This window comes from Dermacentor variabilis, chromosome 4 (assembly GCF_050947875.1).
Source record: "Dermacentor variabilis isolate Ectoservices chromosome 4, ASM5094787v1, whole genome shotgun sequence".
Classification (NCBI taxonomy): Eukaryota; Metazoa; Arthropoda; class Arachnida; order Ixodida; family Ixodidae; genus Dermacentor; species Dermacentor variabilis.
Window position 1 is genome coordinate 102,011,247 of NC_134571.1, and position 21,447 is coordinate 102,032,693.

Genomic DNA, 21,447 nt, shown 5'->3' on the forward strand with positions numbered 1-21,447 from the left:
GGAAGCTCCAGGAGTCGCGTCTGCATGGCGGGGTTGTTGATGCTGCAAACGAAACGGTGCCGGAGCAGCGAGTCCAGCTGGTCCCCGAAAAGCAGGCACTCGCTAACCCTCGTAGCGCAGCAACGAACTGTCCGAGGGTATCTCCTTCCCGGCGGCTCCGGTCGTTGAAGCGGAAGCGCTTCATTAGTGTGGACGGTGTTGGGTTGAAATGCGAGCGCTGTATGGCGAGCAGCTCACCCAGCGTCTTAAAATGCGGCGTGGCTGGCTTGAGAAGGTCGAGCAGGAAAGTGAAGACGCGGGTCCCGCAGCTGGCCAGGAAAATGTCCCGCTGTTTGGTCTCGGGTGTGTCGTTTGCCCGGAAGAACACGTGGACTTGCTCCTCGTAAACTGACCAGGCGGACCCATCTCCCTCGAACGGCTCGAGCCTTACGTACAGTGGCGTTGCGGCAGCAACGGAGGGTGGTGTTTCGCCGTCGCGGCGGCGTGGGACGATCCGGGGGTACTCGTCGCCAGTGTCACGATCCGCCCGGGTTCGTGAACAACGGAGGGCTCGAGGCAAGAACTGCTTGGCGTGTGACTCAATTCTCTGGACAGCCGAAACGATCAGGACGACGTGTGTACAGAATCAGGTTGCGTGGCCTTTGACTGGCGCTATTGTTTCGTGTGCTGTCTCGGTAGGGTCAGCTCTACGAAGTATTTGGAGGTCCTCCAGTGTGGCCGTCGACGGCGCCGGACTTATGTAGGGAGTTTTAGCCCTACGTATGCGCCTTACGGTGCTAAATTTTTAGACCCACGCTTCTGCTTTGCTTCTCCAGGTCGGTGAGCATGCATTGCAGTTGGTCCCCTGAGTTACTAAGCAAGGCAATATCATCAGCGAATCGCAAGTTACTTAGGTATTCTCCATTAACTCTTATCCCCAATTCTTCCCAATCCAGGTCTCTGAATACCTCCTGTAAACACGCTGTCAATAGCATAGGAGAGATCGTATCTCCCTGCCTGACGCCTTTCTTTATTGGGATTTTGTTGGTTTCTTTATGGAGGACTACGGTGGCTGTGGAGCCGCTATAAATATCTTTCAGTATTTTTACACACGCCTCGTCTACACCCTGATTCCGTAATACCTCCATGACTGCTGAGGCTTCGACTGAATCAAATGCTTTCTCGTAATCAATGAGAGCTATATATAAGGGTTGATTTTATTCCGAACATTCCTCTATCACCTGATTGATAGTGTGAATATGGTTTATTGTTGAGTAGCCTGCGCTGTATATGTACATGTATAACGCAGTTCCAAGATTGACAGAACAGGTGCCTTTGACGTGAACTCGTTTGATGCAGTTGATCGACTGGAAACATTATTAGCATTTTCAGAATGCACTCTTATTCAGTTGTTGCGAGACGCCGTTGAAGTTTCTTGCATGACGGGCAACTCTTCCAGTTAAAGATTGACTCTCCACTGAGTTCCTGATATGTCACAATCGCTCAGTCTTTATCGCCCGATGTCACAACATGGAGCGTGGCCAGCTAAAGCATTTTTACAGTTACAGCGGAAACAATTCGGAGCCCCACAGGATTACCTGCACTCAACAAAATTGATGTCAGGTTCGTATGCATTCCGAAATCAAAAACAAGTTTATATACTCGTAAATTCCAAATCAAGAACAAGTTGTTGTACAGAACTTTGCACATGGGGTGTTTCAGCCGTAACATCTGCTAAAGAGAATGGAAAATTTTACTTGGTGTAAAAAAATAAAGAGTAGGTTATATAATAAAAATAACTCATGAAGTGAACATGGTAATGAGTCATGGAGTGGATTCCATTGCCGTTTTCTCCAAAAAAAAAAGAAAAAAAAGGAAAAAAGAAGGTGATAGCTGTCGTACTGACACATTCTTTCCCATTTGCGTCAAGCAGAACAAACATCTGCGGCACCGCATTCATTTAGTATGATGTCTGATAGTCACAACTGTGCAATTGTTTAGCAATTTAGATTTCGCCAAGATTTCGCAATCGCTTGCCTGCCGATTACGTCTACCGGCGATCTTCTTTGCTAAATATCAGAGGGGAAAAATAACGATAGCGTGCCCGATGAGCAGGCGCTAGAAGTGTAAAAAAAAGTGGTTGCAGCCAGCCACCTGCACATGTTAACAAAGTACAAGGCTCCTGTGGTCCTTTCTTATATACTTTTTTGTAATCGGTCGAGGCGAGTCGCACTAGCTACGCTTACATCTTTTTTTCCTTACCCCGACTGCAGGGTAGCAAACCGGACGCTCTTCTGGTTGATCTTTCCCCCTCTTTTCTTTTCTCTCTCTCTCTCCCGACATGGTTTTTCTGAGTTCGCATGAACACAAGCGGGTCGTGTTGAGATACCGTCGTAACGGGTTGAGTCAGCCCGCCTATGCAAGGGGTGGTTGAGCCTCTCGACGCTCTTGGCAAGACTAATGTGCCGTGGTATAGTTAGTGCGCCTTGGCGCGACTTACAGGATTACCTCTCGTCGGGTTCATTCAAACGAAGGCACCAACACCGCGGCTTTCTTTTGGCGCTGGCGGTGCAGACAGGAGGAATGGGCTTTTTCGATACAGAATGGTGCACGTATTGAGAGAGTCATATCGTATACCCTTGTTTTTCTGCTCACAGGAATGAAAAACTACGTTGCAACACCAGTAAAAAATTCCGATGGGCGTTTGCTATGATTTAATTCACTGCAAAGCGCAGGAAGGACAGGAAGGACAGGAAGGCATAGAAGAAGGAAGGAAGGCTGAGGGACAACACACAGACGACGATTCAGTGCTGCTCGTGGTCCCCTCTGCCTTCGCCCTGTACTTTCCGCGATATGCGGGGAATTACGTCATAGCAAGAAGTCAAAGTACCTGCCTTCATTACGATCGCCTGCCTGACGTGCTCTTCTGCTTCTATATGCGTGTACAATGAGTACATAAAGGACCCCGGGTTTGCGTTTTCTGGATCGGTTAAAAAATTAAAAGAAAGGGAAGTAGTCCGTAGTGGGAGTCTGTCTTTTGCCTTTTCTGATCTTCGCGTACCTCCCCCGCGAAGATAAAGATAAAGTCGCGAAGCGCCAACTTCCGGTACAAGGCGGGCTTCAGTCGAGGGCACTCAATGCGTTATCCAGCCCCTATAGTAGAGATAAGTGGGGCTGCACTTCGAAGGATACGAAACGTAAACATGCTCGTGTATACTTAGTTAACCTTGTGTGGTCAAAATCAATCGGGAGCCCATCACCATGGCGTCTGTCATAGCCATAGTGTTGCTTTGAAACGTTGAATCAATCAATCAATCAATCAATCAATCAATCAATCAATCAATCAATCAATCAATCAATCAATCAATCAATCAATCAATCAATCAATCAATCAATCAATCAATCAATCAATCAATCTTCGCGTTCGTGGATATAATTCTTGCAGTGAACCTTTCTGTGGTACAAATTTACCAACCTGACCATCTTCCTCTGTTTCTTGACTTCCTCCGTCAACGCTCGTTCTCCTCGTTTCCTTGGCAGGACGGCCCGTTCGTGTGGGACCCAGTGACGCAGGGCGTCATCCTGGGCGCCTTCTACTATGGCTACATCGTGACGCCCATCCCCGGCGGACGGCTAGCCGAGAGGTGCGGTGCCAAGTGGCTCTTCGGCTTGGGCACGCTGTTCACCGGGCTGCTGTCCCTCCTTATACCGGTGGCGGCCCACGCCGGCGTCTCCTACCTGATCGCCGTCAGGGTGCTCCAGGGCATCGGAGAGGTGCGTGCGTCTCTGACAGAGACAGCGCCATGTTTTTCTTTTGTTCAGTGAAAACCCGCAGCAGCCAATAGGCATCGTTGAGGGGATGTAATCCATGATAAAACATACCAACAGCGTTGCTACTCACAGTTTCTGTCGGTAACTTGTCGGTATTTTGAAAGCTTGCTCTCTTCTGGCAAATATGTAATTAGGCGGTTTTAAGTACGACAGGGCCGAAATTCCGCTGTGATTATTTTACCTTTGATACAAGAGCTTGAAGCGAAGATTTTTACCACGTTCACAAAGAGAAGCCCAGTATAGCCCTTCATATTTGTTGCTCTATTGTACCGGCGTTACCGCCCACAACTTCTTGCGTCATTACATTGTATTTGCTCCAATGCGCACAGAATGGGGCACCTGACACACAGGGCATTCGTACTCTAGTACTGGCCTGAAGTGGGCTTCAGAGAAGTTCAGAGGACCCTGAAACATGCCTCTCCACATGCTTCAGGGTCCTTTGAAGGAACCCAATTGAAGCACGGGCTTTACGATCTGTGCTATCAACGTTCTCAGACCACGATCCGTTCTCACAAAACAATACCCCAAAATACTCAGATGTCTATTCCTGCCGAGTAATTATTGAAATAATTTTAATGCGGTTAGCAATTTTAGCCTACTTCCTTCGCTTTGGTGTGTTGCTGCTACCGTCTGTGTAGACTCTGAAACGTCACTGTCACTCGCTAAGCAGTAGCGCATGCGCAAGGTCACATGATAGAAAATACGACAGCTTCACGTTATCCCCGCTATGACGTAAATCATGACTATATATAAAACAGGTTACGGCGCTTTCTTTGCCGTTAGTACGTGCCGCCTAAGAGGGCCTTATGAGCTGCCGAGTTAGTAGAACATACCCCTCATATGTGCAATCGATAGCGAGACCGACGTAATCGAAATCTGAGAATCGCCGCTACCGATTGTAAATAAAGACGTCTTAAATAATACGGTGTGCCGCTACATTGCTTGAATGCTAATCGCATTAACGACGACAGTCATCGTGAGATGGGTTTTGCCGGAAATTTTCGTTCCTTCTGCGTTTCCGTTTAGCTCCGAAATTCTTTGTAAAAAAAAAAACGTACAAAAATGACACGATGTGTTCCTTCCGCGAAATCTTCACATAGCCCTATTTCAAATGGCGATTTTACAGATATTACTCATATACACGGTTAAACTCAAATACTAGCCAGAAACAAATAATTTCAGCTGTACATATATTCGCTCTGCCAAACTTACCATAACACATGGAAGTAACGCGAGAATAATCAAAATGCACGCATAGTAACTGCTGACTAACGTCCTAGTTTCCAGAAAATGCTATATTGCTCGGACATTGCGCATTCTGTGTATGCCGTCTTTTGTTTGCCTCGTGCTTGTGCTTTGGTGACGTTGACAGTGCTATACTTATGTAGTTATGACATGCCAAACAGCCCCAGAACAGTTTTCTTCTGGACTATATATGAAGTAAACTAGTAAAAACGAGGTTTGTTAGACATCGGTTTGGACTCTAATGCGAGTGAAGTCAATGTAAGCTGCGAATTGCACAACTCAATCTATCTATCTATCTATCTATCTATCTATCTATCTATCTATCTATCTATCTATCTATGTATATATGTATATATATATATATATATATATATATATATATATATATATATATATATATATATATATATATATATATATATATATATATATATATATATATATATATATATATATATATATATATTGACAAGTGTACTTATATTTATCGGGCGACCACGTTTCGCCGCCTAACAAATCTTATCGCACAGCGCGGGACGCGCCTGCATGTGTCCGAAGTTTCTGGAAAGTTATCGATGCTTCTATCCGCTGTCTGTTGTCGCCGAACCTTGTCTTATCTGATTTCATCGCGTGACGCGAATGGTGTAGAACTTTGTGGAAGGCACGCGGGTCCCAACGATTAGTCTGGAACGTTCGATGACTGCTGTATAAAAGCCGACGCGCTGGACCCGCTGATCAGATTTTCGGCTATCGCCGACCGTGTTCGCCGCTATCGTTGTGCTATAAGTGTAGCCTGTTCTTGTGGGCACAGGTTCGCCCAATAAAAGTTAGTTTTGTCTTTCACAGTATTGCTACTGTGTTCTTCAACGTCACCACCACGTGACAATATACATACATACACATATAAATGAGGACTAAAGAAGGAGCATTCATCGTTAGTGTTCATGGTACAGAAATGTTGGATGAGTACAGCTGTGGCCTCGGAGTTAGCTTTAGATGGACGTTATGAAAGCGATGTTTTGTATTTTTGTTGGAAAAAAAACTTTATTGTGCTTTAATTTTGCTTAAATAAGTACTCCCGCTCAGAGTGGTATTTTTTTTCTGCGTGAGCTTGATGAGAAGATGAATATTAGGGTGGGATATTCATGTTTCCACATGAAGTTGAAACTGCAGATAAGGCTGTTACTCCGCGTAATGGTGGTGATGGTATCGCTGTCTCCAACCGCTTGTTTTTTTCTTGTACACAAAGCAGAAAAAATTAAAGATTACCACACAGTTAAAGTAGTCAGTAGGCAGACCATGGCGACGCAGAAGAAACCATGCCACAATAAATCACTTGGAATCACGAATACGTACCTCCACTTTGGACGACACGCAAGCAGCGTACTCACAAACTTCACATAATGCCACCAAAGTCCCCAGAAACGATCGAAAGTTAAGATGTTATATAACCCTTTATGATGAAGCATCTTCAATGCATACTGTACCATGAGTACATATGTTTCGTGCCCTTAAATCAACGAGAATGAACTCCAAATAGCGATATATCCTCTCCCGTATGCTGTTTGACCACGGCGTGGCTGCTGTGGAGCTGCTTCTCTGCACAAAGAGCCAGCGGAGTTGACTTCTCCGCATGGACATACTTAATAAGGAGGAGCATCCGTCGTTGACGAGGTAAATAAAGGTGGCACAGAAGAAATCTAAATAACGCAGATACCGTAGAAATACAGGCTTTAAATTCACATTAAATAAAGAACTTTATGCGCGTGAACATTAAAGTTCGATGTCATAGCCTTTGAAATGATTTTACAACGAAATGGCCGAGTAAATACAAAACAGGCGACTCGTGATGTGCTGATCTATACGCGGCGCAAACCGCTGCCTCCAGTAAATTTGCTTTATGAAATAATAATATTATCGATATGATATTACTAATATGATAGCTTCAGCAACTTTCGGACAAATTGCTACAGCAGTGTGAAATTTCTATAGATGGTGAATAATGCCGAAGTCACACTCAAAGGAACATGTGCGAGTCGAGGACAACAACAACAACAACAACAACAACGACGACGACGACGACGACGACGACGACAACAACAACATACCTTCGGGAACTTAAGGCGGAAATAAATGAAATGAAAAACGCGACAAGAGCTGATATACGACTGTGATATACGACTAAAAGTCTAAAAGTGCTATATAGTATTTCGTACGATATTTGGGACACACAGTGCTCGAGACGAAGACAACACGAGTTCACCGAATGTGTGTGTTTAGGATGAACCCTACATCTGGCTGTCATGGAGACTGCGCTTTATCACACTAAGAAACGAACACGCACTGTTGCTGGGTTTCCAAGCTTGTAACGCTGCTGTGTGAGCCATGGCGAGCACCGTCGTGCATTTCTCTGGATTAAAATTGATCGAAAGCAGCAAAAAAAAAAAAAAAGGAAGAGCGACGCAAGCGTTCATGTGAACAAATGATGCTAGCTATGTCAAAACTACCTTGCACGTATTCAAAAAATTTACTGGCTGTGCTTTTTCTTCTTCGTGCAATGTGCTCGTTGCAAGTTCGATGTGGACTGCGCACTAAACAAGCAACAGACTTCGAAATTTCACGAAGAAACGTCGCGTTCCTTGGTCACTGCAGTATGTTCGCCTTTAGTAAAGTTCAAGTCATTCGATGTTCTCTGTTGATTCTAGTTGGGTCTGAAACGCTCCCCCTAGCTCCGGTAGCTTGTGTCACTTGCTTCTTGCCTCTCGCACGCCCGTGAATCTGTGACAGCCAACGGCCTATTATTTTGCTTCGTACCGATATTCGGCAGGTCTTTAACGACCTTCCCTTGCGTCAGTGATTGCCTTCCACGGTACGCAACAACCTGCTTTAAGGAATGCTCTGGAACATTTCCGCGATACTGACGTGTGCCCGCGCCATTAGTAATGGAGCGCGACGGCGCATATAGCATCCCTCTAATCTGTTCTCATTGTCACTCATCCCCTTCCCCCCACCGTTTCCCTTTTCCCCCGGTGAAGAGCAGCAGGTTAGAACACACGAACTCGTGACGGCCTCTCTGCCTTTCCTCAAATATAATCTACGTTGCTCTCTGTCGCTCGCTCTGTACCTCTCTCTTGTCTTGCCGTGACCTCTGTTCAAGTTTACACGCGTTGGTTTACCCGAAACCGCACCTGACAGGGCGTGACGTACCCGGCCATCGAGGCCCAAGTGGCGCACTGGATCCCTGTAAACCAGCGGGCCACCGCCGTCTCTCTCATTCACACGGGGGGCTTCTTCGGCGTCGCCATGGGAATGTACATCTCCGGGCTGCTGGCCGGCTCGGACTTCCTCGGAGGCTGGCCGTCCGTGTTCTACGTGTTCGGTGAGCGAGCTTCGCGACTCCGGCATTCCCATTCCCCTCCTCCGTTTGTAGCCGGCTAATTCTGTCATGTGTTCTTGCAGTGCAGTTTGTGGAAAAAAGAAGGAGACAGCTTTCCTTTCTCGGTACAAAAAAAAAAAAAAAAAAAAAACGGAGGCGAAGAGCACACGCGGACTGAAGTTCCGAATGTCGTGTGCGAATGTCGTGCCCGAATGTCGTGTCCGAGTGTTCCGAATTTCAAGTGTCCGAATGTCGTGTTTAGGTTCGTAGTCACACACTAAGTGCGCCACAAATTGGAATGCTTGTCGAGTGTCGTGGCCATATGAATCCATGCTGGAGATGAGACTTTTCTAGACCGCGACGCTGACCTACTAAGAAGTATAACATGCGCACTAGCTTCGCTGGGAAAGCATCGAGTAGCGTTTGTTCTCAGTCACAAAAACTGCAACGTTCAACCAACGAGTAGAGTAATTTAACAGCAGTTGGCGAGATGCGTGCCTTGGTTCCTCTGACCCTCGGATGGCTACGGGCTGAGACTTCCTTGCTTGTTTGAACCTATTTAAACCAGTATCTGTTTTTCTTTTGTTTTTTGCGCATCAGCGTTACTGTAAAATACAGTGAAATAGCACTCATGGGATAACTTTTGCAGGGTCCTTGAGAGATTCACGAAATAATTTTATTACTCAAGGAGTGGCGACGATGACCTTATTTTAGCACACAATGCAATCAGACTTATTAGCTTCCACGATCTTGTTAACAGATGAGATTTTTAAAAGAGCATGGGGGTGGGGGGTTGTCAGGGATGTCCTAGAACAAAAAAATTAAAACTTATTTTTTTTTACAGGTAACGGCTTGCTGCCCGTCTGACTGGTTGTTTTCACTTTTCTGTTCTTTTCCAAATGAATTGCTGTAGAGAGATCGAAAAATGACATCGTTATATGTTTGTTTTCTGTCCTAAAAATGGGCCCTTTTATTTTGACCTACGGAAGCTATTGTTTACGGATAAAGATGTGCACCTATCGACAACACTAAGAGAGTTTGTAAAACTTTCCACACCGATTTCGGTACAGAGATTTTTTTTAAAACCTAACTGGGTGGACAAGAAACAAATATTTGCCATGTCGGTTTAACTATCGCTTGTAGGGCGGACAAAAAAATAACTTGTTTTGTATAAATATAAACGTTCGTTGTAATATGGCGAATAAACTTGTGCCATTGAAACAAGTACGTACCATCACTTTGCGTTTGCCCACATGTGATTGCGCCTGATTTATACTGAAAAGGCGTCGTTTCCTTGCCGAACGCAGGCTTGTGGACGTGCGTGTGGTTTGTGTTTTGGATCTTGTTCACGTCCAACCGTCCATCCGACCACCGGTGGGCCAGTGCCTGGGAGGTACACATGATCGAGGCGGACCTCGGCGAACAGAAGCCCACGCTTGTGAGTCACCTGCTCTGTGTTGTGCAGCTGCATCAAGAGATAGCATATATTGGTCCCATAGGAAGTGAGGCTCCAGTCCGCGCCTCCTTTGGTAGGCTCATGCCTCCTGGCCCAGCACATTTTTGACATGCTGCGCGCTCCATAAGCGGTCACCACCATATTTTTTTCTTACGTTCGTAGGGGGAACGCTCAACTCCTTCCTGATGTCTCTAGATCAGTTTTAAGGTAGCGCCATTGCCCTTTTCGTGCTCTCCTCCTCCTCCTCCTACTCCTCCTCTAACTATCCTCCCACATGGAGCGACGCTAGCGTCCCTAAAAGGTTATGGACCTCTAAACATGCGCGAAACAAATAGGTTTTAGTTTGTGTCGTACTACATTTCTAAATGTGTCAGCGTTAGGAGCCTCCAAAGTGAAAAAAGAAAAAAAAGAACTTGATGTGAAGCGTGGGAGGCCGCTCATGTGGTGAAGAGTTATACAGGGTGTTTCAGCGAACACATTCAAAAATCTTTACAAATTTCTTGTAGCATAGCACAATTCTAGTCCATGAGCTAGTTTGCTTAAAAAGGCGGGAATCATTTAAAAATGACATGCATAATCTACAAATTAAGAAACATTCAATAATTAAGTTTTTAACTATTTACCTTATGGCGCATATTGCAATTTACAAATTCTAGCCGGGGAGCTCGCAAGGCGGATCCACTTGGGACGAATTCTCGAAATGACGCCAGTTTCGAGATATTATTTCCCGATCTTTGCGGACAAATGCAATGGCGTTCCAGATAGTTTTGTGCCTAAATGCATAAAACAACGTTTTCTTAAGAAAATTTATGGGTCGACAGTGCATTTTTACCGCAAGTTTGACGGCGCATGTCTCATGAATGGCGTCATCCACACAGGTATGTTCAAGTGGATATGCGTTGCAGTCTAACCTGCTAGAATGTGTATATTGCAATATGCGCCATAATGTAATTAGGTAAAACTTAATAAGAAATCTTTGTTAATTATTGTATTATGCATTTCAATTTATTGTGTAATATTCGCGTCTTCGAGTAGACTAGCTGAGGGACTGGAATTGTGCTACCTGCCCGTGGCAATCTTAAAAATTTTTGAAATTGTTCGCTGAAACACCGTGTATACCGGGTGTTTCTACGAAGACTCCAAGTAATCTTTTAAACTAGCCGTTTATAAATAACAGGGCGTTTCCTTCGAAGAGATCTCGTCAGCGGTGGTGACCACGAGGTGACGGCTTACACGTGCTAATTACTCATTAATCAACAAAAATCAGTTAACTCTCGCACATTTAATTTTAGCATGTTTATCCTTTTGGGGAAATTGAACCAAACGCCGTACGAGTCACACCAACTTCTGGATAGAAAAAAAAAATGATTGTACCCGCGGAACCATAGCACGACGATTTTCGGCTATCAGAGCTCGCGAAACCGAAACCAGGAGGCTCGAAGCGACGTTCTGCTTACGTCACCCGGAACCGGGCAGCCAGCGTGCTTCGGCTCCTTGCTCCTCGCTGTCGCAGTGCTTGAACAATACTTTTCAATGTGGGGAACGCGGTTTAAATCCGAGAGCTCAAAAAGGTGTGACGTAATACTAACGCATCTCTTCCACGTTTATTGCTAAATCGCAATTGATTTTCTTGATTTTTTTTTTTTGAACTGCATTCCGTGAAATAAATCCTTATTGGTTCGTATGCTGGCTTAAACCATGCTACGTGAAGAAACTTTGAAGCCTTTCAGAGACGCCAGTGACCAGTGCGGTCCCGTGGAAATACCACGTGATCGCATTAAGCCATTCGCACGTGGGCAATAGCGGGAGAGCGCGAAGATGAGGAGGATTGCCGCAAAATAAAAGAATGGCTTCACCATGAATTTTTTTTTATGGACCTCGCTTCTTCACTGGCAATCTTGAAAGTATAGTGTTTTTGAAGACGGAGGTGGCGGAGCATTGCTACAAGGTGTGATTATTCGGCGCATTGTTTCCGCAGTGACTACACGTTAGGAAGCCTGGGTAAATATAACGTGTATACTGTCGTGTCAGTAATGTGCGTGTTTGTGCTTTCGAGAAAGCGCACCCTTCTGACTGCGATTAGGCTAGATGTGCAAAGTTTCGCCTCCTGACTTAAAAAAAAAAATGCTACGGAGCGGCCTTCACACCATATGCCGTGCGTTGCTTCCCCCCAAAAAATGTGCACCATCATTACATATATGTCAGGCATCAGCGTCATTGCGCGCATACTTTCTTAATGTTTAGTTGCTTTTTGCCAATGTGCGGGTTTGTCATGTCGCGGGCTCATTAATTGGTTCACTCAGATTCACTCAGGCTCTAAGCCACTTTGAGTCCGAGTCTGAATCAAGAAACACTTTATTCATTTCAAAATAAAGGAAATACAAGTAAATAGATACAACACAGGTTCCAGAAATTAAAGATTGCACTGGGACGCTCAATAGAAATTACAAACAAAAAACAGACTAACACGCAATAAGCAGCATACAAGTATTATGAGAATAACAAGAACCAATATAAGGCCAACTTGAGTAAGCGTTCGAAGTTAGTCCGAGTGCGCGTGAGTGAGTCGAGCTCAGGAGTAACATTAGTCTGAATTGGAGTGAGTCGAGATGAGTTGAAGCAGACGTGAGTTGGAGCCGAAATGAGTGCCGGCAGATCGGAACTTACTTGTCTTAAATTCAAGCAAGTGCCAGTTGCAAGGAATTTCGCTTTTTTTTTTTTGACACACGAGACTTCATTTGAGACAAAGTTCTCATTAATCCAAGTTAATCAGACCCTTTTATCATCGAGCGTGGTCGATCATATGATTCCGTGAATCTGAAGGAATACGTTATTGCGTACGTCTGAGCGAGCGCGAGTCATTATGAGTCCATGAGCCATAGCGAGCCTGCTTGCGCGTCATTTTTATGAGCCAGAGTCAGAGTGAGTTCGGTTGAGTTTTGTTTCGGTGAGTTCTCAGTCGTAGTGAGCCCTGAGCTAAAGGTATATTCTCTGAGCACGTCCGTGTAAGTTCTGTTTAATTCGTCGACCTATGGGCCGCGTGATATCTAAGCGGCCTATATTGACAAAACGGTCTTGTTAGGTGAGTGTTATTTTCAAGCGCGATCACAAGCAAGAATCGCTAAATTCCTTTCTCGCGTGCATTCGAGGGACGCATCAGCCACGAACGTCGTGTATCTTAAGCATACGCGTTTCTTAAGAAAGACCCCGAATTAAGCACGTCGTGAGTAACCGTGGTACCCTGTCTGTACGCCTCTTGATTTGCGTGCAGGCTCGCAAGACGCCGTGGACCAAGATGTTCAGCTCGACAGCCGTGCTGGGCGTGGTGATGGCGCACTTCGGCACCCACTGGCTGCAGTACGTGCTCGTGAGCGAGCTGCCCACATACCTGGGAACTGTGCTGCACTATGAGATCGACGACGTGAGTAACGTGATTCGCGAGTGGCACAGCCGCTTTAATTGTGGTTTCCTCTTTGGCGCAAGTTCGAATAGAGTAAGATCAACAGTCTGACAGTTTGAAAAAAAAAGTAGATTTTTGGTCACTGCAGAATGAATAGATACGCAACGTTTCCTCTCAACAGTAGCCTAATGCCCTCTCCCACCATCACACGCGCAGTTTAGGTTGCGGATGGTTTTGCGTAGCCATTGTCATGAATCAGTTTCAATTTTGTCAGAGTCCGACGATTTACTTCTTTTTCCGTACTCTCCGATAATATATGCTTCACGCACCGTTTCGGCCATCCTAAAATACATTCGATTTCTCGAAAGACCCACGGGCTACCGATCACTTCGATTTCAACTTTTCCTAGATTTTTGATGCGTCGCTAATACACTGCCAACCATTTCGTTGGATCTTAAGTGCCTCAAGCAAGTCACTGGACACTGTGTCTCTGTATTATTTCTTTCTTTTCGTGATGTTTACTTTCGGGAAACCAATATGTGCACTCGGCGCCGAGCGTCGGTAAGCGGTGTAACGACTTATTCCTCACACAGAGATTGTGATGTCGTGCCTTATGCCCATTAGATATCGTTCTGTTTGCTCGATGTATGTCTTGCCAGAACCTGCCGAGAAGCGTGAGCCACTTCTAGAAGAATCCACATTTTTTTTCCGATTCAAATCTCGCCGCGCGCATTCTTTATTGTCTCGAACCAGCAGCAAACCTATTACGCGAAAAAAGAAAATTACATTGAGCTCACTTACGATAAGACTAGCCCTGCCACATCATATACAGAAGATTGAGCCCGCACCAGGAAGACCGTTTCGAAAGCAATGTGACACTGGGTGCGATTGCGCATTGATTAACTAAACAACTGTGTTTTCTCCCACCACAAAACAAGCGAGCGATGATGATATTCCTTCAACATCTCCTGTTAAGGTGTCTTACCCGGTTAATCACTTAGTACCTGTAGGACAGCACTGCTGTCATTATGGTTTTTCATTGTTTTGGTAAAGCTTGTGACGTACAAAGACATTTAGTTGAGTTCATTAACGCTTTTATTGGCATTTTAAAATGCTACTGTCGCTCCGGTGCATCTGCATATCGGCAGGTTTAATGACCACGCCGCTGAGGCAGAAGCTATGCGGAATGACAATCCTTAGTTGAAAAAAGAAAAAAAGAAAAAGCAAAATAAAAGAAAGCTAGCGCTTACGGAAGAGTAACCGACTAGATGATCAACGGGACGTTGCTTAGCCTTAAGAAGAACCCGCTCATTAAAGCTGCAGGGTCGATGTATTGCAGCGGCGCTAGCCAAGCAAGATAGTAAGATTGAGCTGTCCACTAAACTAGAATTTGTGGGCTGCGTGAAACGCCACGTATATAAAGCGAATGTACTGTGCGCGTGTGCTACGCAGAATGGCCTCTACTCTGCGCTTCCGTACATCGGCGCCATCGTGTCTGGAGCTCTGTCGGGCATCATTGCCGACTACCTGCGTAGCCGAGCCCTGATGTCGCCGACCCGCATCCGGAAGCTTTTCAATGGGCTCGGTGGGTGTCTGTTCATGTTCTGTCGCTGCTCACGTTCTATCATTCACAGTATCCTGTCTACAACGAACGTCCCGCCTATTCTGGCAATACATGTGGCTCTGTTGAAGATTGCCGGGTTCACACTGCCCTGGGGTCCTCTCGTACAAACAATAGCTGACACTTAATTTTCCAGTCAGTCCACATATACGACTGGCTCGCACTTTACATGACACACACTTGTGCATTAACGGTATGCAATTGAGCCTGACGTTTGCTTTGTAATTAAACAGAAACGACAAAACAGTAACATAAGTATGCCTAAAGAACTATGTTTATTGCTCCTTCTATACAAGAAATAACAGATAGTCGAAATACATACAATGAATTATTGTTTACTTCGTTTGGAAACATATATACACTTGAAAGAGGGGAAATGGACCACAAGAACGTGCTGATAAAGCACTCTGAGGAATCGAGGAAGTTTGACTCACCACGCAAGAATACCGAGCAAATCGTGCTCCACACCGAGGCCTAAACTGAGGCGTTTCCTATAGCGATCGCGTTCACCCATGAGAGTACCGCGCTTCGAAGCCGAACGGGATGAGTACTGCGGAGCGCACCTGCGAGCGTGCATCGTTGTCTCCCACCCGAAAAGAATGAATCAAGTTGTTCTTGCGCCCGAGTTAACTATGCTTATGCCGTCAGGTGGCGCTAGCATCGTAACACTCGCGCCATCTCTCGTCATAGCCGCGTAACAACACCTGTTCCATGGTGACCGATTTCTTCTGCCGCGAAAGTCACGCGGGGAAAGCGAACGTTAGGGGACCCGGGTAAAGCCCCTTAAAATTAGAAGTTCAAGAGGCTTTAGTTTTTAGTTTAAAAGGCTTTAGTTTAAGAGGCTTAAGAAGTTTAAGAGGTTTAAGAGGAGAGTCGGGCGTCCCCATAATAATTTCAAGTGCTCTCTGAGCGCACTGCGTACTGTTCGCGCGTGCAGCGCACTTGGTTCCATCGGTGATGCTGATGATCGTGCCCACGGTGGGTGGCTGCAACGGCCCACTCAGCCTGGTGCTCTTCGTGGTGGCCGGAACCGTGCGCGGAGTCAGCGAAGCGGGCTACATGGCCATCCCAGTCGACATGGCGCCAGACTACGCAGGTGAGAAACCTTTCTCTTAAAGGCATACTATGGAGCTGTATTAAACGATATCAAGGAGGTGCTGACTGATGACCATTACTACAACCGTCATCTGCACGAACAGGTGATGCTTGCCTGACACAATTTTCACACTTGCGCGCGCGCGCACGCACGCACGCACGCACGCACGCACGCACGCACGCACGCACGCACGCACGCACGCACGCACGCACGCACGCACGCACGCACGCACGCCACAACGGTGCAGTCACACAAAACATCTTGCAAGTTTTCCGTCGTATAACACGCAGAACAGACAAGCGAGTACATCCTCTGAATTTACGATTCTGCAACAGTATACTATGGTCACTCTCTCCTCCTCTGACTTTAGGCGCTCGCGCGTTGCTCTCTCTCTCTCTCCGGCAAGAAACCCAGCCACTGGCGCCCAACCAAGCAAGATGAAAGCCAAAGGAAGCTGTTCGCTTTTTTTTAATGCGAGGATAAATGCCTCAGGGCATACAAGGGTATGGGATGGGGGTGAATAAGGATGATTAAATGACTGAAAAAAAGATTTTCTGACCTAATGAAGTCCGCTTTTAAATAGGGGGTAGTGGTGAATGGGTAGCAGTGGCAATTTATCTCATGCCACTGCGTCACCATTTAGTCCCAGACGCTTTTGTTATGATCATTCTTACGCGGATGCTTGCTCGACAGAGGCTCGACGCAAGTGGCGTCATCTTGCGCTTCGTTCGCCCTAAGGCGCATCGGCATTACGGAGTACTGGAATATCGACCCCGGCGCGCGATGCTTTGACTACGACACTCTTAATAAAGGTGAACGCCGTCGCCTTGAATACGAGAAAGAGAAAGCACGTGCACGTGACTTTGAAACGCCGTCGTCCTCGTCGCCTCGCGCACCGGGCGCGTGCACGCCGCGAGGGGCCGCTGCAAACGCCCAGCCCTGTGCCCCCGCGCGTTGCGCATTATTTCGTCGCAGCGTCTCCGAGTCTTCGTAGCGTCGTTTGACGTCCGAGCATCGTTTCCGGCAACCTTTGAGACGACTTCAAGGGCCACCCCGTCTTTGACCGAAGCACCACCCTGTTCTGACCCAACCGTCGAAAAGCCGCAAGCAGCCCTAGATCGCGATGGATGAGTTCACGCCATTCGAGACGCACCACGACTCACAGCAGCACCAGAAGTTGGACAGCTCCATGGACGACCTGTTCAACGGACCGAGCCTGATCGGCGGTGGCCGCGGCACGTCATTGGAAGGAGACATTAACCTGCTGGAAGGATCGGCCAGCCAGTTTCCCGCTGATCTGCCCCCGAGCAGTTTCTCTCTGGACGACATGATGAGCCCCGACGCACCTTCAAGGCCGCCAGCTGTGCCCAAGGATGAGCCGGAGACCATACGCAAGTAAGAGGGATAGTTTTTTTAATATCTGCAACTGTTTAAAACGTTTTCCAGGGTGTTCACCAACCGGGAATTCTCAGGGAATTTGAATATTCTGGAAATAGTCAAGGAAAACTCAGGGAATTTTCGCTTACATGAGGGAAAATTAGCTGTAATTCTATTGAAAGGGAACGAAATTCGCGGTAGTGCTGGCTCGCGTAACAAAGTGGGATCATAATGAATATGTCTTTTGACGCCGTGTCGTCGGCTGGAGGAGTTGCCAGTGTACAGTCAACGACCGACTTTCCGGAGGCCCGATAATTCGTACGGCTTCGCGGCATCACCGCCTACCCGATAGAGTCATTGTATAAGAATGTCTGAAATTTTGGACGCAAGAAACCTTCGTCGTCCGATTTTGCGGACTTCTTGCTGTGACCGCAGGTATCAAAGCCACCACTGCCGCCGTTTTTATTACATCGCCGCCGCGGTAAATAGGACCAGCTGCTTCAACGTCTGCTGTTAAGCTCCTTGTCATTCAGCACGGTGTTTTTCATTGAAAGAATTTGCCGCTATAAGCAATGGTACCGACTCTGTCTTTGTAGTCCTCACGATTGGCTTCGAAGCTAGGAAAACATGACACGTTACATAATGCTGGTATTTGAAAGTGAGCTTCGCCTTGATACAGAAATGTTACGCGGTGAAACATACGTAACAGTCTTGCAGTGAAGCATAACAAGCGGGGGTAGGGGCAATTGTCACGCGACACAGTATCTATTCCTTAACTATACACTCGTCCACCCGCCATCTCCTGTCACAGTACGAGCACCGATAGACATAATAAGTGTACAGGTAGGCCTTTTCGGATGTGCCTGCGGCGATTTGAGCCCTTAACGGCCGTAAAAGACATGGTTTCATTTTTCCGAACTGCCCGATTTTACGGATGTTTTCGCGGCACCTAGGGATTAAAAAAAAAAAAAGGACGTTGACTGTACAACTGACGAAGAGAATGCTTCAAAGGGTCCGTTGGGCGAACGCGCGGTGGAAGGAGGACGAGAAAGAAAAAAACCTACGCATTGAGGAATGAACGGGAAAGGAAGCGTGACGCTGCTTCTTTCAAGGAGCTTGAGCTCAAAAAACGAAGTGTTGGCTGCCGCCGAGATGAAAGTGTCCCTCATCCAAACAAAAATAGACTCTTTAAAGCAGTGAAACGCCACATTGAGGCATTGTGTGCGGGCTGAGAGTATGTCAGGAGAGTTGAGAAAAGTTCGGGCCTCATACCAATGCGCTTGCTATCAATTGATAAAGATATCTCATATTCGAAAATATTTTTTTCTGGATGCATCTCCTTTCTATTCGTATTTGAGAATGTGTGACTCGATTTGCAATGAGTTTTACATTTTTTTCAAAGATATTTTATTCGCTGTGCATTTTACTAACCCCTCCCTTAGGATTTTTTAAAATAAAGTAAGTGCTTCTCCTTACTATTCAAACTGGATTAAGTTATTTTTGAAATTTTTAGCATACTTACTAGAGAGTGACAGCATCGGGCGGCATGGTGTCTGCCTGTCTTGATGTAAAACAAAGTTCTGTATCACTCAGGGAACTTTGCAAAGGCATTCAGGGAAAATCTGGAAAACTCAGGGCACATGGAAATGTCAACTTGGTAGACACCCTGGTTTTCTCACCCAAGCGTCGTCGCACAAACTAGGGAATCAGTCTGTAGTCCTTAAAGAGGATGTTCAGCTCTGACACACAACGCGCCAACTAAACTCTCAAGCAACTCAGCAGTATACAGCGTAGACTTGTGTCACGATTCCGTGATCACGTGAGTTGTCAATGAATCAAGCCGTAATGTCACAAAGGTGTCTCGTATCACCTCGTCTCTTGATACGCCTTGCACGTAGAATGAGCATAGTGCGGAAAACATCGAAAAAGTGAGCTCACTCGGTTACTGTTCTCCGCAGAACTTACCGTAAAACGCTTACTGCACTGACGGCATTACCCTGCAGTCTGCTCTTGTTAACAGCCAAAACCAACGCCATTTTAATGTTTCAAATGCGTGGCATGGTTTTGGCTGCCAAGAATAACAAGCTGCACACGATTCATCTCGCGCTCTTTAGTCGAATTACACGTGCCGGATTATTTTTATCATCTACAGGACATGTACTCTTTGCGCAAAACCTTACGTGCGGTTTTGACTGGAACTGCCTGTGGAGTGTGTAGCTTCTTTAGTACATGTGGTTCTCAAGGGCTTTCTGGATAACAGTTCCGGTCGTACCTTAGAAGACCGACTGCACGACCAAGTGACACAGTTATGGTAGCACTAATGGAAGCAAACATAACTGATCCTTCGTCGTTTCCCTGGGATCGAAAATATTCTCGCCTGGATATGGCAGACGTGGTAGTGGAGGGTTTTGACCACTTGAGATCTCTTAGAGTCAACTAATTCCGATAGTACATGGACGCCCTTGTGTTACTTCTGCGTTCTTCTCTCTTTTACACCATCTGTTCGAACGCGGCCGCCGCATTATACGTCGGGAATGCTTTATGCTCAGAATCGGAACGCATGTGACCACTCGGTCATCGCGGTGGTTCGCGCGCACACTGAAGCCAAGGTCTCCCGAGTCTTCAGCGCGCCGAAATGGGCGCAGGACACGCTGCTGTGCTCACAGTGCTGCTTTCCTTCGCAGGTGGCGCGAGGAGATGCAGCGGCACCTGAAGGAGAAGGACGCCCAGGAAGAAGTCAAGAAGGAAGAGTTGCGCCTTAACGCGCAGCGCGAGCTTTCGGACTGGTACGCGCGCTATAACGAGTCCGTGACCAAGTGCCGCGCTGCCAACCGGTCCGCGATGCTGCCCGACTGGCTGCCCGGCGGTGGAGCCAGGGACGGTGGGCCCACGCCGGACAGGGTGCCCGAGTGGGAGAACATTGCGCGCCTCTGCGACTTCAACGCCAAGGCGACGCGCAATGCGAAGGATGTGTCGCGCATGCGCGCCATCATCCTGCAGCTTAAGCAGAGCCCACCACCAGGGGCGCTGGGCGTCATCTCGCCGGTCATCTCGATGTGACGGGCGAAGCGCCGGCTTCCGAAGCAAAGCGCTTGCTGCTGTTCCCCACTCGTGAGCATGCTGCGGCTATTGGAGCAGCGTGGCCTCTACGTTCTCGCTACCACAATAGACGGCAGCGCTTCCATCGGCTGGGCCTTTGTTCTGTCCACGTGTGGAAGAAATAAAAATGAGGTTGAAAGTTTGCGAAGGCATTTGATGAAAGTCTGTAAGGCCTATAGGTGCTGCTGACTGCTGTTGTCATTATACGATGGCCTAACGAACGAAATTCCTGACTGGCCCTGGCAACCACGTCTGGTTCCGTGTAAGCCAGCCAAAAGGTCCTTTCGACGTACGCCGTGCTTGCTATTCTTTGCTGTGCATAGCCAGACGCCTTTGCATTCTCTGGATTCAAGTTTTTGGTGCTGCACACGGGCGCACAGCGCTCGTATCATAACGATGCTCGTCTTTGCATGAATACGTAGTTACAGAGTCTGAAACTACGGTTACCCATGCTGACAGCGGCAAATGAGCTCGCATGTGTTCTAAAGCATTCTCGGTATACCTTAATAAATCCTTCGCGATAGAGTTTACAGCCGTTTGGGAAGGCCGGCAAACGTAAATTTGATTAGAACGTTGCGTAAAGCTTAATGTAGTCGTCTGGTCTCGCGAGGATTGTACAGCCCCGGAAAGCCTTGCGCGATGACTACTACTACTGCACGTCAGAAGTCGCTAAAGTGAACGTGCACAACCGTGACCAGTCGATGTCTCGCTCTTTGTGACGACGCGGCCCCGTTCGCCTGGCGCATGCATTTAAGCAATGACCTGAAATCTGGAAAGGAGAGTATGGATAGTGGACCACGGGGTTAGAGGAGTCCTGAGATGTCGACTTCTTTCGAGAATTGGGCAAGACCCAGTAATTTCTTCCCTCCAGGAGCACGCAGGGTTAAAATCACTCGTCGTTGCTCTCGAATGGTGGGCTCCAAAGTACTTGCGCCGCGTGTCTTCGATCGCAGTGCGGCTCCAGACC

At 46.9% G+C, this 21,447-nt stretch overlaps 2 protein-coding genes across 3 annotated transcripts in view; both read left to right on the forward strand.

Moving 5' to 3' along the window:
* LOC142579584 (sialin-like) overlaps nt 1-21,447 on the forward strand; it is a 90,233-nt gene that overhangs the window by 58,624 nt on the left and 10,162 nt on the right. For both annotated transcript variants that reach the window (XM_075689950.1, XM_075689949.1), the window contains exons 4-9: nt 3,520-3,753; nt 8,251-8,434; nt 9,739-9,869; nt 13,159-13,308; nt 14,740-14,872; nt 15,846-16,004. In XM_075689950.1, coding sequence (XP_075546065.1) covers nt 3,520-3,753; nt 8,251-8,434; nt 9,739-9,869; nt 13,159-13,308; nt 14,740-14,872; nt 15,846-16,004 — 991 coding nt within the window. The remainder of the gene's footprint in view (nt 1-3,519; nt 3,754-8,250; nt 8,435-9,738; nt 9,870-13,158; nt 13,309-14,739; nt 14,873-15,845; nt 16,005-21,447) is intronic.
* LOC142579585 (clathrin light chain-like) lies at nt 16,899-20,624 on the forward strand. Its single transcript, XM_075689951.1, has 2 exons — nt 16,899-17,399; nt 20,066-20,624. Exons 1-2 carry the CDS (start codon nt 17,128-17,130, stop codon nt 20,439-20,441), a joined length of 648 nt encoding a protein of 215 aa, XP_075546066.1. The 5' UTR covers nt 16,899-17,127; the 3' UTR covers nt 20,442-20,624.

What these genes read in the sequence shown, in the direction of transcription:
- LOC142579585 (XM_075689951.1), top strand. Translation starts at nt 17,128, where the DNA reads ATGGATGAGTTCACGCCATTCGAGACGCACCACGACTCACAGCAGCAC. An exon ending in GAGCCGGAGACCATACGCAA is followed by an intron (nt 17,400 to 20,065) that starts GTAAGAGGGATA and finishes TTTCCTTCGCAG; the next exon opens with GTGGCGCGAGGAGATGCAGC.